The sequence below is a fragment of the Ceratotherium simum genome, chromosome 6, assembly GCF_057802395.1.
Source record: "Ceratotherium simum simum isolate JZ-2026a chromosome 6, ASM5780239v1, whole genome shotgun sequence".
Classification (NCBI taxonomy): Eukaryota; Metazoa; Chordata; class Mammalia; order Perissodactyla; family Rhinocerotidae; genus Ceratotherium; species Ceratotherium simum.
In genome coordinates, this window is record NC_141905.1 from 16,553,841 (window position 1) to 16,567,337 (window position 13,497).

The window sequence follows — 13,497 nt, forward strand, 5'->3', positions numbered from 1 at the left end:
TAGTAAGCACTGTGTAAGTACCAGATATCATCATCATATATGGTATGTAACATGATTTCATTTATATATAAAAATGTGTTTATATCTGAGTACAGAAAAATTCTGCTTACTAGTGTTTATGTCTGACGAGTAAGACTGGTTTTGGCTATATAATATGAATTTTTGAAAACATTTCCATATTATTTTGTATTATATACATATTGTAGGAAAAACAGTATTTGAATCTATCAATAATTTTTTTAAATTTTGAAAAAATTGCATCTAATATTTAGACATATTTTACCTTCTTACAAATGTCATCCAGAAGTATAAAAATCAGTTTAAAATAAGGTAATTTATAGAATATCACACAGATTGATCTACAAAAATGGCCAAAAATGATAATCTATTAAAAAGTCTATTAACTTTTATAGCTGAGGTCTCCCTTTCTTGAATATGAGAATAAAACATGCAGTTGTCACTGAGCCAAGTTGATCTTTGCTTTCTAAAGACTAGCAAACATTCTAAGTTAATGATTTTCCTATTGAGAATCTGTGTGTGTAATGAAAGATTTGCTGTTGGGATTGTGTTGTACATGTGTGAAGTATGAAGGCAGACAAAAGGTTGAGAATTACTAGTGTAGGAAATGAGAGCCAGCTCATCTGTATTCTTGTTTTGCTCGCTGTTCCTTCCCCCTCACTACTGCGGTCATTCTCACTGCCAAGAGACGTTACAGTGTTCTTGGTTAGCGCTTTAAGCCTTGGTGTGTAAGCACCCCAGGCAAGTACTGCACTGAAATGCCTATCTTCTTAATTACACTTCCTCAAAGTTCTTTTCCCTTTCTTCAGAGTGATTTTCTACAACAAAGTCTTGGACCTGGATCTTAAGGTTGTTTATCGGACTTTCATTTCCTCTTCTATTACTCAACTAAAAAAAGTCTTCATTATGGTTCTCTGATTGCCATTTAAAATTTATTTTTGTACAAAGGTAAATAAGGTTATCTCTTCCCAGGATTCCCCGGACTCCATTGTTGCAATAGCATATCACTACCTTTGTTTTCTTTTAACAACCGTTAATCTGCATACCAGTTATGTGCCCACAGGTATACCAGAATTGATTATTTTTGACACCTTCCTTTAATTGTTTTATTTATATTCTACCTTTAATTAATTAATCCTAATATTCAAGTATTTTCTTTTTTTAATGATTATCATTCTTTAGCTTAATTTTTTTAAAGGAAGTTATTGATCCTTTTGGTCAGTGTATAACTTGATTGAATTTTATCCATATAGTTTACCTTTTGTGTACAGAGGTTTTGTTTGATTTTGTCTAAAGAATAGAATGCATGAAATTATAGAAATATTTGTGTCTCCCTCCCCCAAAAGTTTTTTCCAATAATCTGGCAAAAGTTTATGTGCAGTTACTGCAGTAAGAAAGCAGTCTATTTGCTGTTCTTTTTTTTCCCTTCAGGAAAAGAATAAAGCATAATAAGGCTTATAATGATTCTTATTAGGGATTATTTATGAGTACAGGTTTTACCCAGTGACAGTGCTAAGATTTACCCAATAAACTAGTGATATGTACCTCATATTTACAGATCTGCAGATCTTTTAAAAAGTTTTTTTTAATTGAGATACAATTCACATATCATAAAATTCACCCTTTTAAAGAGTACAGTGTTTGTGTTTTCTTAGTATATTCACAAAATTGTGCAGTCAGCACCACTGTCTAATTCCAGAAGATCTTTTTATTATTTGCTGCTTTATTTTGTTATGAGAATTTGATTCTAGTTTCCTTCTTGATAAAATTGGGGGAAAAATTTAAAACCCTTTTATTGGTAGGTGTATACATGTTCATATATTCTGTATGTTTTAATCTCTAAGAAGCTATACCTTGTCAGTATTCTCATACTAATACAGATTTCTAATTTACTATACAGAATTTGAGTTAATTACTTGTCTGAAGTAATAAGAATCATTGAAGTAAGAATTGCATTTCAAAGACTGAGCCTCTGAAGTTGCTGGCTCAATTTTTTATTTGCATCTTGTCATTTGTTACTCTTTGGCACATGTCTTGTCTAAAGTTTTTCTCACTTGATTTACAGTTAATTTACAATTAATAGTGATACATGATCAGCTTTCAGTGATTAGCAGTTAGTCTGTTGTGGTAAATATTTCCGTGTAATTAGCTTTGTTTCCAGTGGCATCATCAAATGTTGTTTCACAGAGACAGTGCATTATTTTGTTGTGATTCCATAAACAAATACCTTTACTACGAAAGAAGCAACTATGTCAGACGGGAATAAAAATCAAGCAGATTCTCTGCTTGCTCTATTTTGGCTCCTTTAAAAATGTTTTGATGCTCATTTATTTTAGTTTATCAATTTATTGAGTACTTGTGTAAACAATTTTCTAGCTAAACTCCTCTAAAAGGAAAAGTTAAAGGAGCCTTAGGCATAATGGTGTGGTTTATATTGATTGTATACATTATACTGATTGTATACATTTTGTGATTTCAGGAGAAATAAAATCAGAAGTACCACAGTAGAAAGAAATAAATCTATTCAGTTCATTTATTTAGTCAACAAATATTTATTGAGCATCTACGCTGTGCCAAGCACTGTTCAGGTACTTGGGATATATCAGTGAACAAAACAGACATTTATATAATCTCTGCTATTAGAACTTACATTCTTTCGTATAGGGGGAGATGGACAATAAAGAATAAATAAGAAATAAGTAAATTATATAGTATGATAGATTTGTAAGTGCTGTGAAAATAATAAGAGTAAAGTGAGGGGAGATTGGGGCGAGCAGGTTGTAAATTTGAATAAGGTGGTCAGGATAACCTAATGAGGAGACATTTGAACAGAGACTTAAAGGAGGTGAAAGAGTTTCCAAATGTCTGGGGATAGAGCAGCATTCTAGGCTGTTTTCCTGCAAAAGGGAGTGGAAAAATGAGGCACTGGTAGCTAGTGGAGAAAGTGAGATCAGGGGATTTTTTTTTTTTTTTTAAAGAATAAGGAGATATAACAGCATAATGGTAGAAATAACAGTATACTGATGGTACCAGTCTCGTAGAGGCAGAAAAATTGATACAGGAGAAGCAAGCATTGCTGGAACAAAGTCTTCAGTAGGTGAGAGGGAGGGAAGGAAATCTAGTTCATAAGCGGGGAATGGTGTTACAGTGGATCCTAGACATTTAATACATAAAGTGGATAGATGTTTTATGTAGCCAGTCAGTTTTTTAATATACGTTTATAACTTTCTGGTATCTGAAGTTTTCATACATGTTAAGTCTTAAGAAAGAAATCAGAATTTTTATAAAGATACAGATGACTTTGTTAGCCAAATAAAGCCTAGCTTTCTCTATGTTTTACAGATTTGTATATGTTATCTGTGACATTGTGACATTTCTGTCTTGCTAATGATAATGATATAAAGGGCATCCGTAAAACCCTAGCTGAATGAGTCTTCTATGACTACTTTGAAAAAGCAGTAATTATGGTTTTAAAGTTGGTTTTGTTCTACAATCATTAGAAAGAGGAGAGATAAAAGTCATTGCCCTTGAAAAGCTCTTGTAATCAAGTAGAAATCAGACTTGTGAAGTCTGTCATTACTGTCCCAAGCTATGTGCCTATATGTAAAGTTTTATGCTCTGCTAATATGAAGGTATGTTGGTTTTTCCTACTGCATGTTACCTACTTTCTGAGTAGGAGTTAAACTGCTTTAAGTACCATTTGAAGTACAGTTGTTCTACTTAGTAGCAAACTTTGAAGATTTGCTTTGTTTTTACCAGGGGACAATTTTTAAGTTATTTGATCATTGAAATCAAATAGTGATATTCTCTATATCACTCTAAAATATTTAATATTATTCTAATAGTTTTTGCTTCCTTTATATTTATATTGGAATGTATAGGAGTGATGTATAAAGGAGTGACATTTATATTGTCATCCCTTTGGAAAGACATCAAAGACAAATTTAGAATACAGTCATGTGTCATATAATGGCGTTTTGGTCAACGACAGACCACATTTATAATGGTGGTCCCATAAGATTAGTACCATATAGCATAGGTATCTAGGGGGCTATACCATCTAGGTTTGTGTAAGTGCACTGTGTGATGTTCGTATACAACAAAATCGCAGCACATTTCTCAGAAGGTATCCCTGTTGTTAAGCAACACATGACTGTATACTGCATTTGTCCCAGTCAACCAAATAGATAAATCATGTTTAAAGTTTTTAAATAATCTGTCAATTTACATTTTTGTCAGTGAACTTGGTCATTGCCAAGTATCTCAAAAATGTTTTCATCCCTGTAGGTAATCAATACTCGCCATTGTTCTGTTTTGTTTTATAAAAAGAACATACGTTGCAGTCTATTTAGCATTTCTTAGTGTCTTTACTTATTCTGGGCATTTTGAGCAGTCAGTTGTTAGAATCTTTATTTTCTTTAGCACTGATGGTGGGTTTTCTTGGAAACAGATTCAGAGTAGAATTATTTTCTGTTTTGTTTTTTCCTTTTTTACTTCCCATTATACTTTAACATTGAATGGATGGTTTTAGATAGTTCCTTTTTCTTCTGATAGTTAACATCTTTCTAATTTCTTAGTTCAATACACAATGTAACTGAAATGAATTTTTAACACAATACAAAAGAAAACCATATTGTGAATTTTATGAATACTTAGTTTGTGTATATTTGATATTAAGGATAGCAATGGTGATCTCTTACCAGATTGTCTCCTGTCCCCACCCTGACCCCCAGTTAATGAAGATCTGCCTCCCCTTTTTAAAGTTAGCTTTGTGCTGGGAATGTACAATTACTGTCTCTAGGACTCTTTTAACCTGAGAGTAGGATCTGGTATATTTTAGTGTAGTACTGGGATATTTAATAGGGGGACTTCAGCTTTTTGAGAATTTGGGGACCAGTGTTATTATTCTGTTCTGATCTTCCCCTTAATCTTTTAAAATAGCACTAAATAAACCCAAAAGATTTTGAGGAAAATGATGTGCTTTCCTCTAATGATAACCCTTTTTGTTATTCTTTACAAATTTAGAAAACTGTTTAAAAATTTAAATTAGCCATTCTGTAGGTTTTAGGAAGTGGGGTAAAATTTCTAGAATACCTGTATTCATCAACTTGGTATGCTTATTCTTTGTGAAGGTAAATGGAAATGTCTTATTTTTTTTCTTTCCGTAGCCCAGAGGAAGAGTCTTCTTCATCCTCCAGTGATGAAGATGAAGATGATAGGAAACAGATTGATGAGCTACTAGGAAAAGTTGTATGTGTAGATTACGTTAGTTTGGATAAAAAGAAAGCACTATGGTTTCCTGCATTGGTGAGTAACTTCAGTATAAAGGAGCTTAATTTTCAACTATATAAGTTCGTGAAGAAAACAACTGATTTTCTTACTAGTGTTTTTTATAGGTACAAAATGGGGAAGCGATTTTAGCATCATTTCCCCATTTCATAGCATAGTTCACATAAATATTACTTTCAAAATTGTCTTTGAGTGCAAAGGACTCTTGAAGTCATCCAGGAAAGGCAAAATCATGATAATTTTAGAGGCTAGGTATATGGGAATTCATTATACTGTTTTCTCTATTTTGGGTAGAAAATTCATAATGCAAACTTTTGAAACTCCTAAATCCACCATGCAAAAAACTGCAAAAGAACAAAAAATCTTTCTTTTCTGCTCTTGTCTACAAATGATGTCTATTTGTCATCCCTTTTAGTGAACATATTTTGTATTCTTTATTTGGAGTGCTTAGGTCTGTGTTTTGCATAAAGTGAGTGCCCAATAAATATCAGCTCTTACAATTATAATTAAAACTAATGAAGGCAATTATTTGTTTTAATAAATATAAATACTTTATGATACCTTTGTACCTTCGCATGTATCCATCCATCCATCCAACATATATTGGATGCTTATTATGTGCAAGGATTGTGCTAAAGACTTTTATAAGGATCATGAGGTATTCATCCTCAATGGAGATAAGGAAGCTGATTATTAGATAGAAGGGTTAAGTAACTTGTCAAGCTTTGGGTTAATAGTAAGCTGAAAACTTGAGTGTCAGTGTATGTGATAATTTCTTTTTTCCTAAAACAGTAAGATTCTTTGTAAGAATTTCTTTTGAAAACATATTTTAAAAAATTTTCTAAAACAATAGGAGCATTAAAATTTTCACTATTAATATTTTCAGTATTAATGTAAGATCCTGTCACCATAATTTCTAGTTTCCTTAATGATGAGAAATATATTTAAGGATTTATGATATTGAAAGGTCAGTATCTGCTTAGTCAGCCATTTCATTATTATTTTAAAAATCTTAGAATTATGGATATGTTATCCTTCCCCCAAAATTGAGATCTTTTGGACAGTAATGGATAATTTTTGTCAACTAGAGTGTGGAACTGTGTTCTAAATCAAACAATCTTGACATAATCACATAAGAAATATTTGTGTTTCTACTTTTAAAATTAGCTTTTATAGAGCAAGTAAGTTTTACAAGTGTTTTGGTAACAACATCATGCTAGAAAACAATTGCATACTCCTAGGAACTGTAAATAGTCACCATGTATTGAGCATTTACCCTGGCCAGGCACTGTGCTAAGCTTGTTAACGTAAGTAGTCTCATTTAATTTTAATTGAGACTGAAAAATAAGTGATACTTACCCCCATTTTAAGAGGAGGAAATCTTAGCTTCCATGACTCACACAGGCCTCCTTTTCAGTTTCCTTCACTGTTACTCCTCTAATTAAGCTTTAAATGTTGTTGTTCCAGGTGCAGAATATATCACTCTGTATTCTTTTTAGGGTGATCTCACCCCCTTTATAGTATCAGTTGCAGAGATGACAAATTGAAGTGCCATAGGGACCAAGAAAATAACATACATGGGTGAACGGCATAAAATACGGATTGTGGTTCCTGTGGCAGAATGGAGAGTGAATCCACTTAACATGCCACCATTGGCAGTGGCCAAAGCTATCATATGTGTAGTTTTCAAAACCCTAAGTACATGAGGAAAAAAAAAAAGTGGATAGATTTTGGCTCACAGTTTTAGATCCAATTTTTAGACTCCTGATGTTTAGGCTCTTGACTCCCAAGTTTATATCTTAGAATTCAGACCTCTACTCTGAGCTGCAAACCTGGGTGTCTATTTAGTATCTCCATTTGGATGTCCTATAGCCACCTCAAAACTTAATAAGCCTAAAACTAAATTTATTCTCTCCTCCCTCATGCCCAAACATGGCCCTTCATTGTTTCCTCTCACAGTGAATGACACCATTTGCACGAGGCAGAAACCTAGGCACCCTCTTCTTAATTATCTCTAATATGTCTCATTCTTTTAATTTGCCATTGCCACTACTTTACATCCAATGCACCATCTCTCACCTGGATGATCACAGTAGCTTAGTCTCTTTCAGCTCTTGCCCTTCTCTGATCCATTTTCTTCATAGCAGCCCAAGTAAATTTTTTTTTTTTTTTTTTTTTTTTTTTGCTGAGGAAGATTAGCCCTGAACTAACATCTGTGCCAGTCTTCCTCTACTTTATATGTGGGTCGCTGCCACAGCGTGGCTGACGAGTGGTGTAAGTCTGCACCCGGGATCTGAACCTGCCAACCCCAGCCGCCGAGGTGAACACACCGAACTTAACCGCTATGCCACGGGGCTGGCCCCTCCAAATAATTTTTGTTTTTGTGAGGAAGATTGGCTTTAGCTAACATCTCTGCCCATCTTCCTCTATTTTGTATGTGGGATGCCACCACAGCATGGCTTGATGAGCGGTGCGTCAGTCTGCGCCTGGGATTGGAACCTGCGAACCCTGGGCAGCCAAAGCGGAGCGTGCAGATTTAACCAGTATGCCACTGGGCCGGCCCCTCCAAGTAATTTTTTTTTTTTTTTTTATTAAAGATTTTTATTTATTCAGTTTTTTCCCCCCAAAGCCCCAGTAGATAGTTGTATGTCATAGGTTCACATCCTTCCAGTTGCTGTACGTGGGACTCGGCCTCGTGTTGGAGGGAGAAGTGGTGCCTCGGGGCGCTCCCGGGATCCGAACCCGGGTCGCCAGCATCAGAGCGCGCGCACTTAACCGCCAAGCCACAGAGCCGGCCCCAAGTAATTTTTTTAAAGGCAAATCTATTATGACATTATTCTGCTTCAGACCTTTCCCTTAAAGATTTTAGATTTTATCTTAAGAATTAACATGGCCTACAAGACTGGAAAATCTGAACCCTGCTTATCTCTCTTATTTAGCCCAGGCGGAAAGTTAGCCACACTGACTTTCTTTTGCTTCCTGGAATGGGTTCCACTCCTTGCTGTCTCAGGCTGTTCCCATAATCTGTTTCCTCTGCTTGCAGTGCATATGTATACTGCACGCATGCACACACATACATCCTTTGTCAGTCCAATTCCTACTCAGTCTTCAAAGCTGAGCTTAAATGTGTCCTCAAGAAAGCAGTCCTTGACCACCTAGATAAGAACTTAACACAGTAGCAATTAAATAAACTTGCACTTAGTTGTTTAGTGTTTGTCTTCCCAGCTAGAATGCAAGTGCCATGTGGGGAAGAACAGTGACTGTCTCAGCCTCTTTGTTCTCCTACATCTAGTATAGTATCTTGATGTGGTTGTTAATATTTGTAGAGTGAGTAGATGAATGAATGTACAAATATTAAGTATTTACTTCAAGACTTCTGGAAATGACAGGAAAGTTTCCCTAGATGCTACTACATGTGAAAGACTTTGATCAGTGAATTATTTCAGAATGCCATCAGCATTTACACACTGCTACAAGAAAACAGTACAATTATGGAAATTGTTAACTAACTTTTTAAAGACTGAATTGAACTAACCTGTTTCTAGGTCCTCTCTATCCTATGGTGACAGTACATGCCTTTATGTACCATCATGTCATTTTTCAGAGCTCATGAGACAGTCCTTATAACAAACCTGTCATGCTTATTTAGCCCATTTTTCATTTAAAAATATAACTATGCTTTTAACTTGTTCTTGGCATACATAGTGGACTGTCTTGGAATTAAAATAATAATAATTCAGAGGCGTCTTACGTTAGCACTGCCTTTGGGAAGGCATGCTTTATCCTCACTTTAAATAACAGCTGAGAACTACAAATAAAATAAATCTTTTAGTGTTAGTAATAAATCTTATACAGACTCCAAGAAGGTACCCACTTTAAAATGTTTACTTTTTAGAGTGGATTAGTATTATGAAGAAATTTTATTATGCGTTAAAGTATATATTTAAATGTAAATAATAAATAGAACTTCATCTCTGTGTTTTGTAAGACAGAGACTGCACTGCTTAAGGCTGTGATCCCTGTTCCCATTGTGGTCCTATTTCGTCTTCTCTTAGCCATGATGCATGCCTGTGTTAAGGCTCTAGCTCTACCTCTTTTTTCAGTCCTGCTCCACTTTCATTCCAGCTTTCTATTTCTGACCAGAACTTGGTCCACAGCTTCAGTCTCGTCATAGCTATGTTTCTGCTTTCAACACCATACCTGTGCCAAAAAACAACATGAATAATCTACAGAGCCGAAAGGATACAGGATATAAATTTAAAATTACTTGTGTGTGTTACCACATGTGTGTGTACCTGTTTACCTGCAAACTAAAATTAGTTTTTAAACTTTAAGCTGAAACTATTTTTTTGAAAGAGTTCAAATAGTTTATACTTATGTAACTATAAATTTTCTTTTAGTTATAATAATTTCACACTTCTTTTAAAGGTGGTTTGTCCTGATTGTAGTGATGAAATTGCTGTGAAAAAAGACAATGTTCTTGTTCGATCTTTCAAAGATGGCAAATTGTAAGTATAATTCACTTGGTATAAAAAATATACTGTTTTTCCAAATTAGGATGGTAAATGATAAATTGGATATATTTCCAGTGACTTTACGCTTTTACTTTTCATCATACAAAATGTTTCAAAGTACGATAGTTTTTCATATTAAGTGTAGTAGTCTTACAATACATCTTTCCTTGTTCGTTTTAGTCTTTTCTAAACTAGACTCTCAGTACTGTCTAATTTGTCATATTTGCCTGTATAATAGCTGGTGATTTGTCGAGGTGAGTTTGCTGTATCTACCATGTCTAATGCTTGATTAACATATTTATTGTTCTTGAATGTCTAATTAGGACTTTATAATATTTTTAATTATGTCTAATGGTTGTAGTTACACCTGTTGTATAATTTTCAACTTCTGCATTAGTCTGAGGATTAAAATGAGTTACTATAAATAAATGTATGTTAAGTGTTAAGAAACTGATTTTTCCTGTAGAACTTTTTTATACTTTGCCTTCATGTACCTTAAAAGGATTGTCGCACATTAAGATTGGTGTTTGAGTTTTCAAGTTCTGAAAAGTGATTTTTAAAAACAACCTATGAGGTGCTGGCCCAGTGGTGTAGTGGTTGAGTTCCTGCACTCCGCTTTGGTGTCCTGGGGTTCACAGCGTCAGATCCCGGGTGCGGACCTACACTCTGCTCATCAAGCCATTCTGTGGCGGCATCCCACATACAAAATAGAGAAGGATTGGCACAGATGTTAGCTCAGGGCAAATCTTCCTCAAGCAAAAAAAAAAAAAGAAAGAGGAAGATTGACAACAGATGTTAGCTTAGGGCCAATCTTCCTCACTAAAAAAAACAAATAAATAAAATAAATGTATGAAACGAAAAACAATCTATGAAACCCACTTTAATAAAATTGAGATAATCAGAAAAATTTGACCACTGAAATTGAATACTAGTTTGATAATGGGCTTTTGTAGATCAGTTGACACAAACCAAATGCAGAAAAGTTGAATGATGATTTATTAATGTAAAATAGGAAATATATGTGACATATATGATAGAACTTCCCCCAATCGCTTGTGTCTTACCCCTCCTTGTGGTTGGGGAGTTTCCATGAAAGACCTTAAATTGTATATTAGAAGTTTGCTTGTGAGCTTAGAATCCAGTTTAAAAAAAAAAAATGTTAAAAGAACATTTACATTATAAACTAGTACATTTTCTTCCAATCTTAAATTTAGTAATTTCGTGTGATTATCTCAAGATAATGGCAAATTCTTATTATTTGACTTCTTTTTTGTTGGATTGATGCATTCTGCTATCCAAATACTTTTATTTATTATTATTTTTTGTATTTCCACTATTGCATTTAGCCAGGGACTCTTTGATACTTGAGAATACCTTCTTGTTTATAAAACTTCTGTCAAGGTGGAATTCTTCTGTAGAGGATTACATATTTTAACATCCTGCCTAGCTTTTTATTTGGGACTTGCAACCCTGTGTGATCACGTAAAGTAAATGTCAATATTCCCATATTTTCAGTATCTTTGTGATGTGTAATTGGACTCTTAATTAATCTCTGTTGTATTTTTGTGGGTTTTTTTTTTCTTTAAAATTAAAAAATTAATATAGTACTTCAGTACCAAGAAAAGATGTCCATGAAATTACTAGTGACACTGCACCAAAGCCTGATGCTATGTTAAAACAAGGTAAGGGTAATCTTGGAATAAATTATAGTTAATTTAACAACTAATGAAGTGTTTTTGAAGGTTAAATTTTCTTTTGCTTTTTAAAAATATTTTTTAAAGTTATATTTGGTTCTATGTGACATACTTTTGTAAACCCATATGCCTTGTGTTATTGTAGGTTTTTTTTTTTTTTTAGCTTATAATTAGGCAATAATCTAAAAGTGGGAAAGAACTATATCATCAGCTGTTACTATAGTCTAGCTTTTGCCTAGTATATAAAATATTAGTTCCTGAGGATGGTAGAAACAGGAATCAAAGTGATTTTGATTTGGCATTTCTCATAATATAACAAAAGTTATATTTTAATGAAGAATGTCTGTAATTGCATTTCTTACTTGATTTTTTGCATTGTAAGTAGCTGTTTATTTTCTCTTTGCCCATGTTCATCAAGTCCAATAATATACTATATAGATTGGTTAAAAATCATCAACAATTTATGGTTTAGAATTTATTTCCACATATTGTAAAACAAGAATAACTGTGTCTAGCTAATTTAGTTTAAGCTACTTGTTAATATAAGTTTAATTGAGGCTTAACTTAGAATTTAACTAATTTAAATTGAAGTTTAATTGAAGTTCCCTAAATGTAGGGAACATATTTGTAGTGTGTTTTCAGATGTTGTATGTTCATTGCAATGGCTCTGTGCCTGGTATATAATACTATTTAATAGTCATTTGTTGGATAAACAATTGAAGACTTACCTATCTTAAAGTTCTTTTTACTAAACATGCTTAATTTTTATTTAAAAGAAGAAAACTGCTCTTTTCTCTTGTATTTGCTTGAATCCAAGTCACCTTCCGATGGTAGCAGTTTTGCCATCTATGAAATGGGTGCCTAATGCATAGGGCTTTTAGGATTAAATGAGTTGCTACACGGAAAAGCACTTAGCACAGTGCCTGGCACAGAGCAAACACTTCATGAATGTCAGCCATATTAGCACAGTAATTTTCATTTCTTTATCTTGTTGAATATTTTTACACAAATCAGTCGTCTTAATTTCTCCAGTTCATATAGTTTATGGTCTCTTTCCAGCCTTTGATCAGGCACTTGAATTTCACAAAAGTAGAACTATTCCTGCTAACTGGAAGACTGAATTGAAGGAAGATAGTTCTAGCAGTGAAGCAGAGGAAGAAGAGGAGGAGGAAGACGATGAAAAAGAAAAGGAGGATAACAGCAGTGAAGAGGAGGTAAGTAAAAACAGTTGATGCCTTTTAAAATTAAAAATAATAGTTGGGTTTCCTTTGTGGTTTAGAATTTGGCATAAAGTCATTAATCACTTAAATATTTTTAGTGTTAGAAATATTGCGTAATAAAATCATATTTTTGATATTCATCATAATCAAGTAGTTTGCTTGCCTACCTTAAAGTAGAAAAATGGTTTTGTGAAATTAAAAATATTAAATATAGTTGTCCAAGTAACCTCAAAAATGTTTATTTATCTTGCTGTACTTGTAGTTTATCAGATGATTAAGGAAATACCCACCTAATATAGCAGAACTCTACTTTCACATGCTTTTCACTATTATGTAGACAGCTGTTACCCCATACAATTTTTATATCTGCATATCTTATTGACATACCTAGAAAAATATAAAATATACCTTTCATCTAGTATTCAAAGAATAATCAGCAAAAAGTAAAGATTAATATCTCTTTGATTCAGAGAGTCTTAAATGATTTTGTCTAATACAGATCGGTAGAGAGTTCCAATTAGGTCATAAATAAGACATCTGTGGATTTATATGGATCAAGGAGCTCAAGCTTTAGATATTATTGTAGCTGCTACTTTAGGTCTAGCAATGACAAGTACCAAGAAAAGATGTCCATAAAATTACTGGTGACATTGCACTACTGTACTCTTTAATGGTTTGTTGAACAACTTCATAAAAGTTATTGGATGAATGGTACAGGTAGTGAAGCCTACTATATTTGACCATGAAGTGAATTGTATTTAA

General features: G+C 33.5%; 1 protein-coding gene across 4 annotated transcripts in view; it reads left to right on the forward strand.

The window, feature by feature from the left end:
* The window catches only part of ARID4B (AT-rich interaction domain 4B), a 147,523-nt gene that overhangs the window by 76,623 nt on the left and 57,403 nt on the right, over positions 1–13,497 (forward strand). For all 4 annotated transcript variants that reach the window (XR_015552441.1, XM_004432383.3, XM_087431928.1 and 1 more), the window contains exons 8-11: positions 5,187–5,325; positions 9,736–9,815; positions 11,427–11,503; positions 12,575–12,729. Coding sequence is in view for 3 of the 4 variants with exons in the window: in XM_004432383.3 (XP_004432440.1) it covers positions 5,187–5,325; positions 9,736–9,815; positions 11,427–11,503; positions 12,575–12,729 (451 nt within the window). In the remaining variant the exon portion in view is untranslated. The remainder of the gene's footprint in view (positions 1–5,186; positions 5,326–9,735; positions 9,816–11,426; positions 11,504–12,574; positions 12,730–13,497) is intronic.